A 16,654-nucleotide genomic window follows, 5' to 3' on the forward strand; every position below is an offset into this window, starting at 1 on the left:
CTGGCACGTAATCCTTCAAATCCTTGGGAAATATAGCGGCTCATCGTTTGGTCGGGCCGGATGTGATACGACGGGGAGATCGTTTAAGATTAGTTTCGTCTAAATGTCGCACCTTACATCAGTACATACGTATACTTTATGGTATACGATGCACTCACTTAGAGATGTTGACGAAAAAAAACAATTCGATTAAAAATCGCTGTAAATTGAACGAGGTAAGGTCGATCAAAAGAAAATATTGCATTTGACCGCGAGTACAACAGCTACAAACAATGATAAGGGTTGGCGACCGAACTTTTACCGAGCGATAACCAAGATACGTTGATTTATTATACAGGACCTCTGCACTATAGCGAATTCACTTGAGAACGTGTTTTAAAATCCAATGAGATTAACTACGATTTTTTCCATCTGTCAGTCTTATAAAACTTTCGTCGCAAACATTTTATCCAAAAAGTTACCGCGTATTTTTATTTGTTCATGTCTGCGCTATAGTGTGTGTATCTAAATATATGCATCGTAACATTTCCAGTTAGAGTATGACAAGTAGTCGCTACCTATGCGCTTGCCGACACCTGCAGTTGCCAATACCCGAACGACCTCATCGAGTGTGACGGGGGCCCAAACTCCTGGGTGATGGAAACTGTCCACCTGCGGGAGGGGGATACCTATACCATTTATTTGGATATACTGCGGTAACCTGACAATAAGAGCAGTGACAAGTATATTCGACAATCTCTTCGGTCGCAAGACTCACGGGTCCTATTCCCCTCGCGAGATCAAATCGCCAATCAAAATAAACACAAAGAGTTGCTCCCTACGCCTACAGGGCGTATACATATATATGAACTGGCAAAAATGTGATCACTTGTAACTACGATCCATGGTCAAGATGCACTTGTGGATTTGAGGTATCGACACAGTCGTGAGACCGTAGATAATACGGATACGGCGCGCCCACACTCTCCGACGGGCGATTTCAGTGATAAACGATAAACTTCAATTGATAAGAAAAAAATTAATGAAAAAATGCACGTGGCAACTCAAGTGAATGCAGGCTGTGTGACGACATTTGGGCAACGAATCTCGTACTATATACCTAATTGACTTAAACCGTCTTTTCACGATTCGCGGTGGCCATACTCGATTTCGGATGGTTCGCAAAATTATTACTGTACGTCGTGAAACGAGTATTGAACACATTCCGCCTAATCCATCGTACAGGGCGGCGGCAACAAGGTATAGGTAGGATCCGCAGAGATAGTTCTTAACCAAGTTTCTTGTAATAATATTATACCGACAAGTTTAATATTCTACGGAAGTCATTCAGAAATTCTCATCGATCGTGTACTAACAATATTGGTAGGTTTGAAAAACCGAGAAAAACATTGGTACAACAATTGTAGAACGCGTCGTTGTACAATTTGCAGTATAACACTGATGCAACTTGATATATATTATCAAGTATAAATGGCGCTTTATCGTCGGTCACTTCAAAAATTTAAAGTTTTCGGGCCAAACACGAGTAAGCAATTTGGTGTCAGATATCATCTAAATGCAATGCACAATTTTGCGTGTCCTGCAGGGTTGATCGAAATATTGCAATTTTTATTTGAAAAAGTAGAAGGTATACCTATACCTAAGGATTCTATTTTTTTCTTTTTTAATCAGTTTAACTGATCCCGCCCATTTGGATTATAACCTAAGAACGAAGTTTGTATTAAAATCAAACTGCAGCACAAAGGAACTCGAAACTTTCGTGACTGTTGTGATTTGCAAACAGCAATCATTCTCAGCGCGTATTGTATGGTCGGCAGAAATACGGTACAACATAACATATTAATTGCAATAACTTTATACAACAATAATAATATTATATAGTAATGTTTCATTACTTTTCGTTTCGAATACCGTCTTAAATGTTAAGACGGAAACGGCAAAATGTTTATCCGAACTCCGAGTGTTGTATTATTTTTTTTTAAGTTTAACAGTTTACGAACCGAAACATTTCGGATTTTATGAGTTTTATTCAACAAATATTTCACAATATAAAGCGTGCATTTTTGTTTGAGCATTGATGTCACGCAGTTATTCTAGAGGAAATAAATGACCCATAAAACATGATAGTACGTGAAATATTATTACGACGAAATTCAAGATGTTTCTAGAATGTAAAATATATTTAATTGTTTGAGTAAATCCTATGCGCCATATTGTTTTTTCTTTATACATATAATTACCCGACAATAGAGAAATCCAATGATTGACGCGTGGGAGGAATGTTTTGTAGTTTTGTACAATTATACATCGAAACGAATTCCGGATATGGCTATGATAAATCCACACGTGATTATACATAATATTATATTTGATTTTAGTTACTATAACACGTACGTTGTTTTTTTCTATAAATTTACAATTTTAGAAAACGCATCAATAAAAATATTATATTAACTAACATTTTTTTGTCCATATCACGTATCTGATATGGCCGGCGGGAGATATGATGGTGTCACTTAATACATGTTATTATTAAGTTAAACGCATCATTTTGCATTCAGCTACATTTGTTTGAACAATATTTTAAAACTATATATAAAATAATATAAAGATGAATCGTTGTGGAAAAAACGATTCATCATCAGGAATTATGTTGGTGAAACATATTTAATGAAAAAGCAGATACAACATTCGAGTATAGGTTCGTTCTATGACAGAACATATTTTTAATCGCTTTTGTTTTTGGTACCTTAAAATGTATAATTCGGGGACTGGAAGAATTCCGAAAAAAACCATATTGCCTATAGAATACCGAAATCTGAATCAGTTAAATTTCAAATTATAAATCACTATAAAACCGTATTACTTTATACGAAGTTTTAACAAAACCTTAAGAATACAATTATTAATACAACACAATACAACTTTGAGTTTTTGAATTTAATCGAAATATGTAGGTACGCACTATACACGAGGAGATGTGTACCTATACTGTTCTTTGTTTCAACGATTTATGCTCGTACATACAATTAAAAACCAAATCGAAAGGAAACATGTAAATCACATTAAATATGACGTTTGTTATTGAACGTATTTATTTCTATAACTTTCAAACATTGACTGAATTCATCTTGCAAATACTCCGTGCTTACGCCGGGCGCATGATTTCATATATTATATACTTGTTATTACATGTATTATTATCTATAATATACATATTCAAAATTGAGCATACATATATATATATATATAGTACAATCAATTATACAACATGTAAATTAATATTGCGCGTATTGTATTTGACAGAGAGAAAAATAACACGTCAAGTCAAAACAATAAAATACACGATATATATAAGTACATCTGATTCCGGTCATTATATTGTACATTGTATTTCCAACGATTTCATCGGATATGCAAATCATTCATAGTAATATATGTGATTTTTTTTATTACTATTATCATCCCACACGTTACGTATATGCGGCCACTTATTCGATTGCAAGTAGTTGTCAACAAGTGCCAACATATCGGTTTCAGTCTTAAAATAACCTGCGGCGCGTGTTCACTTTTCCTCGTTAATTTCAACACGTCTTTGATGATGGTAGCGGGGTAATGCAAATATATATATAAAAAAAAAAAAAATAATAATAATAATAATAATAATAATAATAATAATAATAAAAAAATCGGTGAATTTTTTTTTATCCTACGCGCGACTCCGCCACTCGAGGCGACTATGTTATATGTATATATTTACGGTATACTAAATCACGTCAACATTTATGTGTACCGCCGGGTTGAGCCAACAAATTATATGCAAATATATGGTCGATTTAATTAAAATTCCGATGCACCTGCAGAAAATTATGTTTGCACTGATAGGACGATATAGGGACGTAAATCGAACCCACTTCGGGTACTTAACGCCACGAGCCTATACCCATATTGGGTGCAGTCTCCCGATGTGCTTGTGCCGGTGATTAACAGTGTTTTCAAATTGATATTGTCGAGACGTGATTTCGGAAAATTATTATCACGTATGAGATGCGATAGGTTAAGTTGAAATATTATAGTTTTTATGGATTCAAGATTTACTTACTCGTAGGTATATATTGTATACATAATATATACATATATTTTAATTCCTAGATCATGGGGCCAATTATAGATAAGTACCTATGTAATTTACTGCGCGTTAATAAATATTTTTCAAGTATAATAATTAATTTTCATTGAGCGATTTAATTATTATTTGTGTCTTAAGTTTAAGCAGGATTCGGATACAAGAATGTAGTGTGTATCTAATTCGTGTAGGTATACCGTAGGTGAGACCATGTACAAATAATATATTATACGATCTCCTGCTCGGCTTTTTTTACGTTTGTTATTAAGCCGGCGCGTGTAATGGGTCACTGCAGTAATAGATTTTTATTTCTCCTCCTTTTTACACCCTATCAACTGGTAAACGCCAGCCAATTAAAAATAAGAATACCATAAAATATGTTACGCTCGCGTCTGTACAACCAATTTGAAATAATTACTATTTTCCATGTTCGTTAACGTACGTCGAGCCGTATAGATTTTTAATAACGTTCTATATAGCGTCTCCGGAAAGCGATCAGTGCTCGTTTTACAACGGCTTCGACACGTGGTCTATACGCATATTACCAAACATAACATCCTCTTTAATATAAATAACAAATAAATACACCGTTAATATTTTATAAAAACGTTTTGACACTGATCTGACGACCTATTTACGATTGTATAAAATTTCTCATTTAATTACAACATAATATGTTTAGGTTTCATATTTTACTTTGAGCTCTAGATTAAGTTTTATAGTAGCTAAATGGCATGTAATCGCAGATTACGTGGATGTAGAATATAGATAATATTATTATAGAAATTAAACGAAATTAATACTAAAAATTACTTTTTTGTAGGTTGCAGAAAATTAAAACTTATGACAATACTTGTTTAGATTGTCTGTAATGATTTATCAAGATATTATATGAAAAATATATTGGCATTATAATATATAGTTTATAATATGGTCACACATTTAGGAGTTTTGTGACACATGATCAAACAATTTCCCCTCCCGTCCTATTTCATTTTAACTAAGCATAAGCTTATACATAGATATTATATGTATATTAATAATATACAAAGCATAGAAGAAAAAATAAACGTCCAAACATGTTCAATATAATTAATTATGTAAATAAGTTAGGTACTTTCGAACAAAGTGTAAGTTCAGTACTGTTCTTGAGTGTTCTAATACTAGCGTAGATAATTTATATAAATAATTAACTAACTCTGGATTAGTTTTACTTATTATTACTTTTAGTTTATATAGAACACTAATGTCAGGCACTCAAGCTGCATAAATAATCACTAGAACTTAATGAATCGATAGCGAACTAATGGTTCCTTAAATATGATTTAGTAGCCCATGATTGGTCATTAAAATATATTAATGAAACATTAAATTGATCAATTGTTTATGCAACTCGATACTAAAAATGTAAATTAAAATGTTTTTCTTAACTTATATATATATATACGCGAAGCTATAAATGTTAAGCAGTAAAGGTTTTTTTTTAAGAATTACGCCAATCTAGAAATCAGAGGTAGGAAATTATGTGTATGCATATGTATGGTATGTACACACTTTAAAACTTTCAAAATGTTAATTTTACTGTGTAAAAAAAAAAAAATCGTGAACAAGCCTGTTCTACACAAACATATAATTTAATTTTATGGACTCAATGTTATAAAATTATGTAAATTACATATAAAAGCCAATTCAGTTTGAAATTAAAAATCAATTTCAAACAATAATTGTATGATAAAGCGTATTTAATAGGCATGACAAAAAGTGTAAATCTCTGAAGTTATTATTATATTATATAGTTTATGTTATAGTATAATTATTGATTTTATAGCAGGGACTGATTGAATATTATAAACGCACTTAATAGCACGTTTTGTATACGCATTACATTTTTAATGTTCATAAAATATACTATCCATAACATATTACGCTTGTATGAATAATTATAGAAAAAAGTTGGAATATTATTGAACTCAAAGTCTACATAATATATTATACTGCTTAAGACACCCAGTGGAATATCACATTTTTAAAAAACTATAAACACGCGTTTGATTTATTAAAACTGGAAATATTCATGTTTGGCGAATGTAATTTAAAAAAAAAAACGGCCAGTCATTAATCTGGCTACTTTTAAACGGTAGTTTACATAAATTACCACGCTGCTCTAGACTACTATATATATATACAATTATTGTATTCTCGTGTTCGTTTTTCTGCGAGTTTAGGAAAAGCTGCATAATATGTATATAAAACGTTTCATACAAGTACGTACACTTATACGGGAATTGTGTGTACGGAAACAACAGCACACACATAGTGTATATACATTACAATATAATACGACAGATACAGAACGAACAGAAACGTACGTGGATGCCGTGAAACAGGTGGTCGAGACTATACCGAGAAATGTGTAAATCATACCACTTAAAACTATACACTAATAATCCACGGGGAAATGATTTTAATATCGACATGAACCGTATTTGCAACAACGCGGTGGGCTACCTATATATTGTACTTAAAATAAAATTAATAATAATCGATAGACGCTCCGAATGTATTGCGTATTGTGGTTGCGGTTTTATTTCAGATTTCGATGGCACGCGACGACTGCCGCGATTTCGGGACTAGGTTATTTATACAAAAACGATTAATTAAAGTATAACGCTCAACAATATGTATAGGCAGTTTCAAAGCAAAAAAAATATACACCTCAACTTTATGGGTTTCGGCGGCGAGGGCCAATTCGTTCGGCTTTTTCTCGGTGTACCAAGCTCGAAAAGATATAAACCGTCCATCGGAGTGCCAGCTAGACGCAATAAATAATAATAATAATAATAATAATAATAATAATAACATAACAGTACGTATAACACATCACACGGTATTTACTCAAGATGACGTCGGAAGCTGTGAAGTATAATGCTATATTATATACGTATATTATAATATATTATGTACACATACAAATATAGCGTTTGATGATTTATATTTCGCGAGTCATAAGTGTGTATCTATAAACAGGCTGTATACATAAGCAGTATTATATATACATATATATATATAATATACATACAAGCACGAGTCTGACAAAACAAAGCCCGATGCACGCCGTAAGGCAGGTATAGGTATACTCAAGAGTGAGAGATGATTACATTCGTTTGGTATTTAAATAATAATAAAAAAAAAAAAAACAACAACAAGAAAAGCTCTTTTTTCAGTGAATATACAAACTAAACATATACCAATCTAAAGCGCGCATTAACTTTACTGTGCATGCTTAATTTGTTTTACTGGACATTGCGCGTTTAATGTCTAGAGTTGGAACTCGGAAAATAGGCTGTATAGCTTTAATCGTTGTGTACTAGAGCAACACGTCCATAAATATTATATGTATATTTATTCCAGTTTTATGTGCACTTGAATGAAATAGAATGTCGATCGTCAGAATCGTAAGCTAACATAGTTTTACCGTCATTCGTTTTCAATTATAACATAATCACATAACCATGATACGACTTAAATGCAACGTTTATAAATACGCCATTTGAAGGGGAAAAACTGTCAAGGGGTTTTCATCCCCCCCCCTTAAAAACTACAATTTACCTCGTAATGTACACAAACACAACTGTATACGTCTAAACGTACATACAGCGAGGGTGATTCTCTTATAGTGATCCAGGCAACATATCGGGAAATATAATAGCTCAATCGGTTTTTCTTTTTAAACGTGGAGGTTAACGTCATTGTATCTGCATTTCAATACCTGTACACTTGACTATAGTCAAACTTCTATACACAATGGTTGACTTAACAGTCACAAGAAAATCGGTAAATGCACAATACATACATGGGTACCGTGTTTTTTTATTTCCATTTATCGCGTCACCCGTACTAGATTGGAAAATTTGGATTTTTTGGCAGACCTCCGATCCTTGGATTACACTTTTGAATGGATAATATGTTTAATCGTCAGCATATATTATATAGTCAGCAACGAGGCTAACCTTTCGAAAGTTTGTTAATCAGAAGGGTAGATAATATAGAGAAAAAGGTTCACGATGTCTCCTTGAATAACATCAGATTAAATTGGAGCTACACGGGAAAGATCTGATTCAACGTGAACTGTAAAAGCATGTTTAGTTACATAGAATTAGATTATTATATAATACGAAGGAGGCAGGATCGATTTTATTTTAAAAGGTGATCGGAAAGCTTGCGAAATGTCTAGAAGGCCGGCTGTGTAATATTCTCTGCGGGATAGTTATTGTAAACGATGAGTGTATATAGTAATATTTTTCAATTATTTCATCTGTTTCCGGATCATGAAAGCCTAATCGGAGAAGACGGAGGCATCCAAAAGTCGATCCTGATTTGTCTCATATGATATTATATATTATGCGTGGTAATATTCGAAGAATAAACATATTATTTTCAACCAAACCCGAGATCGGTTTCATCAAAAATACGGTCGTAGAGGATAATACTAAAGTAGATCAAGTATAGTACAGTTTATTGTAAATTGTAATAATTTTAATAACGATACAGAATTAAGGTCATGCGCATAACTTACTGTGGCATTGATTGCGAGCTGGTCGCACAAACGTCCACACGTGTTATTACAACAAAGATCATCATAATGGTATTGAATTCCACAATAAGTTCAATGTAATATTATAGTCCGGAGAGGAAATATTTTTGGCAAAAATTAAATTATAAAGGACGTACATTACGTCGGACGCAGCTGCGGTGCACATTATAATATACGGACACCGTAATAACATCGATTATTATTATATGCATATAAACTATAATTTTCTTATGTTTCGTTTCGACTTGTGTGGACTGAACAATAATACAGATAAGTACCAACCACCTGTAATAATAGTACGATTCCTAATGATAAAATAAAAAAAAATAAAAAATAGGAATCAATTCCCGGTCAAAACTCAGTGAGTTCGAGCTGGAGACCGACTATACATTTAAATAAATTATAGTTTACGACCACCATCGTCAGCAAGTGTATCTTTTACACGTAGGTACGGAGTATATTATAATAATATATTCAATTCGAAAAACATAATAACTCAAACGCGAAAAAAATTCCTCCGGTTCGCGATTAATATATCGGTATACAGTGTACCTATTTATAATGGTTTGTACCTGCATACTGATGTTTTATAGGTAGGTACCCATAACATAAACACGTATAAGGACGTGTTTTATGTTTAAAACAATATATTTTTATGGTTCGGAGGAGAAAAAACATATCGTAGGTAATTATTCTAACGGGTGTACTAGCATTCATATTAATCTTTAGTAGTTTTTAAACAAACGTCACTGAATACATACATATAATATAACGTCCGAAAATATATCGCAGTCATACAGGCGAGCCTAGACAATCGTATTAGGACAACAAGCCAAACGACAGATACGGGAAAACATCTGATTCAAAAATAAGTTTTTGATTTAAATTTTAAATGTTATTAAGTCTGCAGTGTGTTACCCTGCATTAGGACAGGGTATGGCTTGACCGGTCTCGTCCGTAGTTTCGCCTACTTGATCGCAATTCGCAGTTAAACTATTGCTGTCCAATCTTCGTCTGTTAACGATTTACTGTGGTGCATGACGTAGTTGCGCCTATATACGTGTAGGACATTGAAAAAAAAAATACCTAAACGATAACGACACACACGCACGTTACGAGTGTAGGCACATATGCACATCAGATGTGTAGGTATAATAATATATTATATGCGTGCGCGCGCGTGTGTGTGTGTGTGCCGCCGCGGACATTACAACAAGATATACGATGATATTATTTTATTCGAACTTGCGCATTACGATATAATTACTGCCATTATTCGGCACGTCATGCAGCTTGTGCGCTCACAATATACCGGTTTCGTACCTATTTTGTTTTTTGTTTTTTTTTTATATAAACACCGCGCGAAACCACCGACCAGAGCCCGAGATCATAAAGACGGGTAACCCAATACCGAGTCGCATAAAAACGCGGATTAACACAAATTATAACGATTAACCATCATTTTCGATAAGTAATCGGTTCATTACCACGCTACTACTATTATTATATTATAAACTACCTACCATTACTATATATATCGTATAATACGCGCTACTATATTTATGAGCATTTTTTGATGTATATTTGAAAAAAATATACGCGTAGTTTAGCACCAATAGTACATATTATTATAATATAGTACACTCCCGGCTTCATCTAGAATAATTTATTGTAAATATAATAATATACGAATTTTATACACACCTATCATAATAAACATTGTAATACAATAACAATTATCATCGCATATTTTTTGATGAGACATAGTCAGCGTTCGGCCAAGACATATTATTATAATAACGGATTGACATAAATAACACAGTTTACAATAGTCCAAGCGTTTTGCGCATTATAGAACAAATAACAATTGTTTCGCGGTGTATGTTATACGTATCGCTGGAGTTAAAGTTCAATAGTTTATATTTTCACAGACGCAGAGAAAAAAAAATCAAGTAAGCACTTAACTAAATTAGTAAAAGAATAAATATACCCAGTCATACTTCACTGTCCCAAGTCACATAATATACGTATTGTTATTACGACGCTTGAAGTTCGATGATTTAGTGTAAGTCACAGTTTATTTTGTACAAGTTGTGATATGTGTATTTTTCGTTTTTTACATATTCCAAATGTATTATAAAAAACACGAATCCTAGACGGATAAATATGTCAAAAAATGTGTATAAATATCATTCGATATCCAACAATTTTTTTTCCAAAAGTATCAAATCCAATGTAAGTACTGCGGACGTTCTGAACACCGCCCGTTCTGCACAAACAAATTGTAAAGTATTATGAATTACATAGTACACTCGTAAAGTGTCATTGATCACCTAAACATTTTCAAGACATATAACATTTATAATAATATTATATACTATATTGTAATATCGTACGACGGGAGGACGTTTACTACGTACCGTAAACAGCTGGGCGATTGGAGATATCATCACACAGTAATGTCGACACAGAGTTCCGTTAATAGCCCAGTTAGAATAAATGATTTAAAATTCGTAAGAAAAAAAAATATACGTTTATATCTCAAAAAACATAAACATTTAGCCTAAGTAAATATGTTAAATTATACAAATCGGAGGCCAGAGCTGTTATCCACATAATACATGAAAATATACCACCGGGCAGTGTTCACAATGTTAACTAATCGGTTTTTCGTTATCCTAATTTATCTTTGTATATGTTTATACACATAATAAACATTTAATAAATATATGTATATATATATATATATACTGCATGCGTGGACCGAGTAATGTATTTCAGTTTTTAGTGCATAGGTTATAACGTTCGTTTCAAAGAAAAAAAATCCGTCCGAGAGTCGAGTACGGAAATTCGCTTTCTAAACGAATAACCAAAAACCCACAGCCGATAAAGTACATTCACAGGTATGCCTGCATCGCTAATACTGTTATGTATACTCACGTATACATTTCACGTGGAAAATAATACATATATATATATATATTATAGAATTTCGTACCAAATAAACACTGATTTAATGGTGTTGCTACGCGGTGGTTATTATGCGCACATCGAGCATAAAATATTATTATTACTATTATCATTGCTGGGACAACAGAAACGTACAATAATATCATAGAGTCGAACACGTTTATGAAATAATATCACTGCAGCAGGACTTTTAAAACCACTGTTGTACAATAGTAGTAGATAATATTGTGTACGAAACGTACCAAGTGAAGTCACGGCATACCACTAGATAAGTGAGAATTTGAACATCTATAGCTGGAAAAAGACGAATGCGATAAAAAGTATCCTCTGGTCCTCGTTGTAATAATACCTGACGGATGACTATTCTCTTTTCGTCAAATAATAATTCATTACGCATTACTTTAATTTTTTACAACGGTCGTTCGCGAACATTAAAATTCAGTCCTCGCACTCATTATACGCGCATTTAGGTACCCACCCTGCTCGTGTAAGCCGTTCCAATGGATTTTGAATTTAAATTGCTATGCTGCTGAGCAGGTCTGTAATTATTGCACCAAAAATTAATGACGAAATTATGGACGAGGGTGATTAGCTTAAAATATAATAATTAGTCGGATAAAAAGAAACATTACAAATTATTAATAACGTCTAATGGTCCGAATTGGCTGCACGTCGTAAATATTTTTTTTTTGAAAAACGCACTATATAATATTAGATCATAATATATATCGTATGATTTACATACGATATTTACCTACATGCATGTATACAGCATCGTTTGCCATCGGGTAATAAATATTTGATAATTATATGATTTAAGGACCTGGGCAAAATATTAATTTACATCGGGCAATATAGCTGTATCAATTTTTTTCAATGCACGGCGCGCATATATTTTTATATGGGTTTTAATTAAATCAATTAAAGTAATTGGATGAGCGAAACGGGCATCGCGTTTATACTAGTTATAAACATTTCAATTCGTTCGCCATCGTATATATATATATATATATTATACATAAATAATATACTCGCATTCATGTTCGTGTTAAATGCGAAAACTCGGAGTATCCGCGAGCAGCTATTTAACTACCTATACACGCAGAGACCGTTTTTTAGAGTTGATTGGCTTGACTCTAAAATGTGCTCAAACCGTATACACACAATATTTATAAAATAATATAGGTTACGTCATATAATAAGTATACCTAACTATTTGCACCGGCAGAATGACTCAAACGGCAGTAAACGAAAATAAAACGATTCGTTGCGTTGATTTAGCAAATGCAGTATATTATTATTTGCTGTTATATTATACCGATGCGGCCAAGTCTGCAAGTCGTACCTTAACAGTTGAACGTCGGAGAACGTAATAACATAAAGAAATCGTTACCTCTCGTAAATACACAATTTGATATTATCGCGACTTTATTATATATAATATATGCTGTGTTATAAACACACGACGAGTGGACGAGAAAAATCTAACAATTAATAATTTAAGTGCTACTATATGGCACAACTATATAGTGTATATACATGTATATACATTAAACATATATACACAATATAGCATCCGCTAGGTTTTTTTTTGTTTTTGTTTTTTTATTATTATTAAGTATTCAAAACGCGCGCGGCACACGCGACACCATCGCGCAGGTCGCACAAAAGAATTAAAAATCGTGTTTACACAATATAATAGCGAAACTTAATTAAAGAATTGCAGAAAATGTATACGAAAGTCATTTAAAACTTTTACAGCTATGTATACACAATGTACAGTGTACACATTACGTTTGTGCCGTACCTACCATGTACATGTTATATATTTAAAACCTCCGAACAATATAAAGGGGAAAAAATAGGATTTATATTATAAATATATTGTACTACGCTGCGTGCATTGTCCTCGGGGGTCTTTTGCGTGATCACTATGTACAGGTACCTACTAAAATATCGTACTTAATATTTCATACGTAATCATTTGTTTTGGACGACGATGAGGATACAACACGGTCCACCGGTTACATGGAAAACCGTGCACTCGACTGATCAACTGTGTAATCGCACATATCATTAACTCGCTATTTTTTACGACGAGTGGGTATTTTTGAACGATTATCGCATAAACAGGTGATATTATTACGGTAGTATTCCCGTCCATACACGTAACCCTAATGAGGTTAACGTCACCGTAAGATATGATATGTATTTCACTGGGTAGGTAATAATCGATACTTACAGTGATTTTAATATGTAACGTTCGATCTCACATAAATGTAGTCTACAGGGATAATTTTATCTCGACAGGCGTAAACGGTGGCCTGCAAAGACCGAGTCGAAATGCGACGTATCGTCTCATAATCTTACTCAAGTACGAACAAAAACCAATTAATACAATAATTTCACTGCGTCTCCCATCATACGTACATACTATAAGTGTCTATGAGAAGGTGCAGTACAAGAAAATTACAAAATATTTACAGTTTTTACGCAATGAGTACACAAAAATTCTTTGGCAGCAACAACAATAAATATCAGTTCACGAAATTATACAAAAATAGGTTAAAATGGTTTATAGTACGATTATAATATAAATTCAATGTAATATTATGTTATATTAGAATAAACAATAACTTGGTGGTTCTAAGTATATTTGAGCATTTTTTCGCTGTTATCTGGGTCAGGACTCAGTGCACCATCAAGATTTTCGGCAATTTCAAGCTGGGCTTTAAATTTCACATATTACAGTATAGTATATTGGTAATATATGTACGCATAAACTACGTATGTATAGTAATAGAGTTAAGGTATTTGGCAACAGGAATCGAATTCTTTGCCGTTTTCGTATCACAGCCGCATACAAAAAATACTATTACCAAGTCTTTTCCCAACAACATTGAACAATATTGCGAAACAACTATAATAAAAATATAGGTACAATATAATATGTAGGTATAAGTAATACCTATTTATATTGAATTATAATACATAATTATGTATATAGGTATACAGGTTAACGGATTTACGATGTATATTTTATTTACGGCAACTATAGGTTCGGATAAATTTATTACGGAAAACGAGTGAAAAAAAATCTCCACTGGAAAATAATATAATATGAAGTCCGTTCAAAGCGATTACCCGCAGAAAACATATGGGCTTTAAAAAAAAGGTCGGCCGATACCTATATTTTATTACTTGAGTCTGTTCTGCATATTAAATCGTATATACATACGGTTTTTATTTACGAACCAATATATATTGTCGAACTTTTAAAGCGCGCCTATGATAAAAAAAAAAAAAATGGATAGTTAAACACAATTTATTGTGCACATCTGATTTTGAACACTGAAACGCCATATAATATGAAAGAATAGGATTCGTATTCGTATATTATAGAGAAACGAAACGTCATAAATATTCAAGAAAATCAAATCATTAACATAATTATAACAAGCTGCAGGTAACTAATAATCATGTTGTCAAGAGTTTTATTTCTAACAAACTAATAACACCGATGGATAATAATAAAAAAAAAGCGGCATAACATAATACGAAACAAATTTAAATCTCAACGGCTAAAACGCGTATACCTGCTGAAGTGTACTATATAAATATATTGTACGTACATGATACGCACGTAGCTCAGCTATATACCTACCGGCAGAAACAAAGTAAATAAATAAATATTTGTCCAACTCGTCTGTGGGCTAAATTTCGTGCTGAGTAATATAAGCCACTTAAAATGATACACACACGCATGACTTGGCTATTTATATTTGTCTTACACACACACACACACACACACACACACACACACACACACACACATATATATTAATATTATATTATACCTGCCCGACCACAGACCCTTTAATAAATAAAATAAAAAACTGTTCCATTCTGTTAATACAACCATGTATTCTCACCTGATAATTAATAGTACGGCCGCTACGAACCATTACTCTTCGACTGCAGCTGTATATAGTTGTATTATTTATTTATTTTATATTCCCAGTACGTAATTTATTTCTTAATTGGTATACCGCACCAGGCAGTAGGTTAGGTTGTTCATACGCCAGGCCAAATCAAATCGAAATCCAAACAACGTATCCGCAGGTTCTTCGTTTGACATTGTGTGATCAGTGGGAAAATAATATAGAAAATTAAGAAATACGATATGGATGTAATAACCACGGAAAGCAACATATATCATGTGTACAGCGACGAACAGTTGAACAATATTTAACGTCACACGATGTGGGTAGCGAAATTCCCTACCCTTTTCGGGAATAAAAAACGATTAAAATCCTAATAAACAAATCATTAAATCATATGTAAATTGTACACGCAGAGAGACAACCTGTGTAAAGCACATAACATATTATAAATAGGTTAGGAGACGAAATCGCAGGTGTGGATTTTTCTCGATGCGACAAACAATATATTATGCGACGCAGTATTTGTAGGGAGGGGCACTTTGCCTCCCCCAAAGACGTTTTATATTATTTTGCTTACTGTGCACATATATTTATTATTTGATTGTATAGGTTGGATATTCAGCACGACTTGAGATATATTTTATCAACTCATCGACTTAATAACGGCATTATAGGACGTTATCAAACACTATTTTAATGTGAGGTATTTCATATTTCGCCTCCCCCCACCCCCCCAAAAAAAAATCAACGAAACAATGGTTCACAGCTCTGCTACCGATACGACGGTGTACACCTACCTCTATATCAAGTGAACTATCTATGTATTGTTGTGTAAAAATGTTAACAGACGAAAGACGAAAGTCATCGTTCGAAAATGTTGCTTTCGTGGTCGTCGGTTTTTACTGAAATTTGTCAATCTCCGTGTTTGCGGGACTCATGCGGTCGACTTGCCAGTTTGTACCTATAACAATACCATCAGTAAATCCTCTACCGTAACTTCATACGAGGTGCTTATGACAT

General features: G+C 33.1%; 1 protein-coding gene across 3 annotated transcripts in view; it reads right to left on the reverse strand.

Moving 5' to 3' along the window:
• LOC111034213 (protein-tyrosine sulfotransferase) overlaps positions 1–16,654 on the reverse strand; it is a 110,385-nt gene that overhangs the window by 66,045 nt on the left and 27,686 nt on the right. Inside the window, exon 1 of one of the 3 annotated variants that reach the window (XM_022315338.1) lies at positions 15,623–15,761. The exons of the other annotated variants lie outside the window; for them this stretch is intronic. Coding sequence (XP_022171030.1) covers positions 15,623–15,655 — 33 coding nt within the window. The 5' untranslated portion in view covers positions 15,656–15,761. Of the gene's footprint in view, positions 1–15,622; positions 15,762–16,654 lie in introns of those variants that run through there. 3 annotated transcript variants of the gene reach the window in all.

Source organism: Myzus persicae, unplaced genomic scaffold (genome assembly GCF_001856785.1).
Source record: "Myzus persicae strain clone G006 unplaced genomic scaffold, MPER_G0061.0, whole genome shotgun sequence".
Lineage (NCBI taxonomy): Eukaryota > Metazoa > Arthropoda > Insecta > Hemiptera > Aphididae > Myzus > Myzus persicae.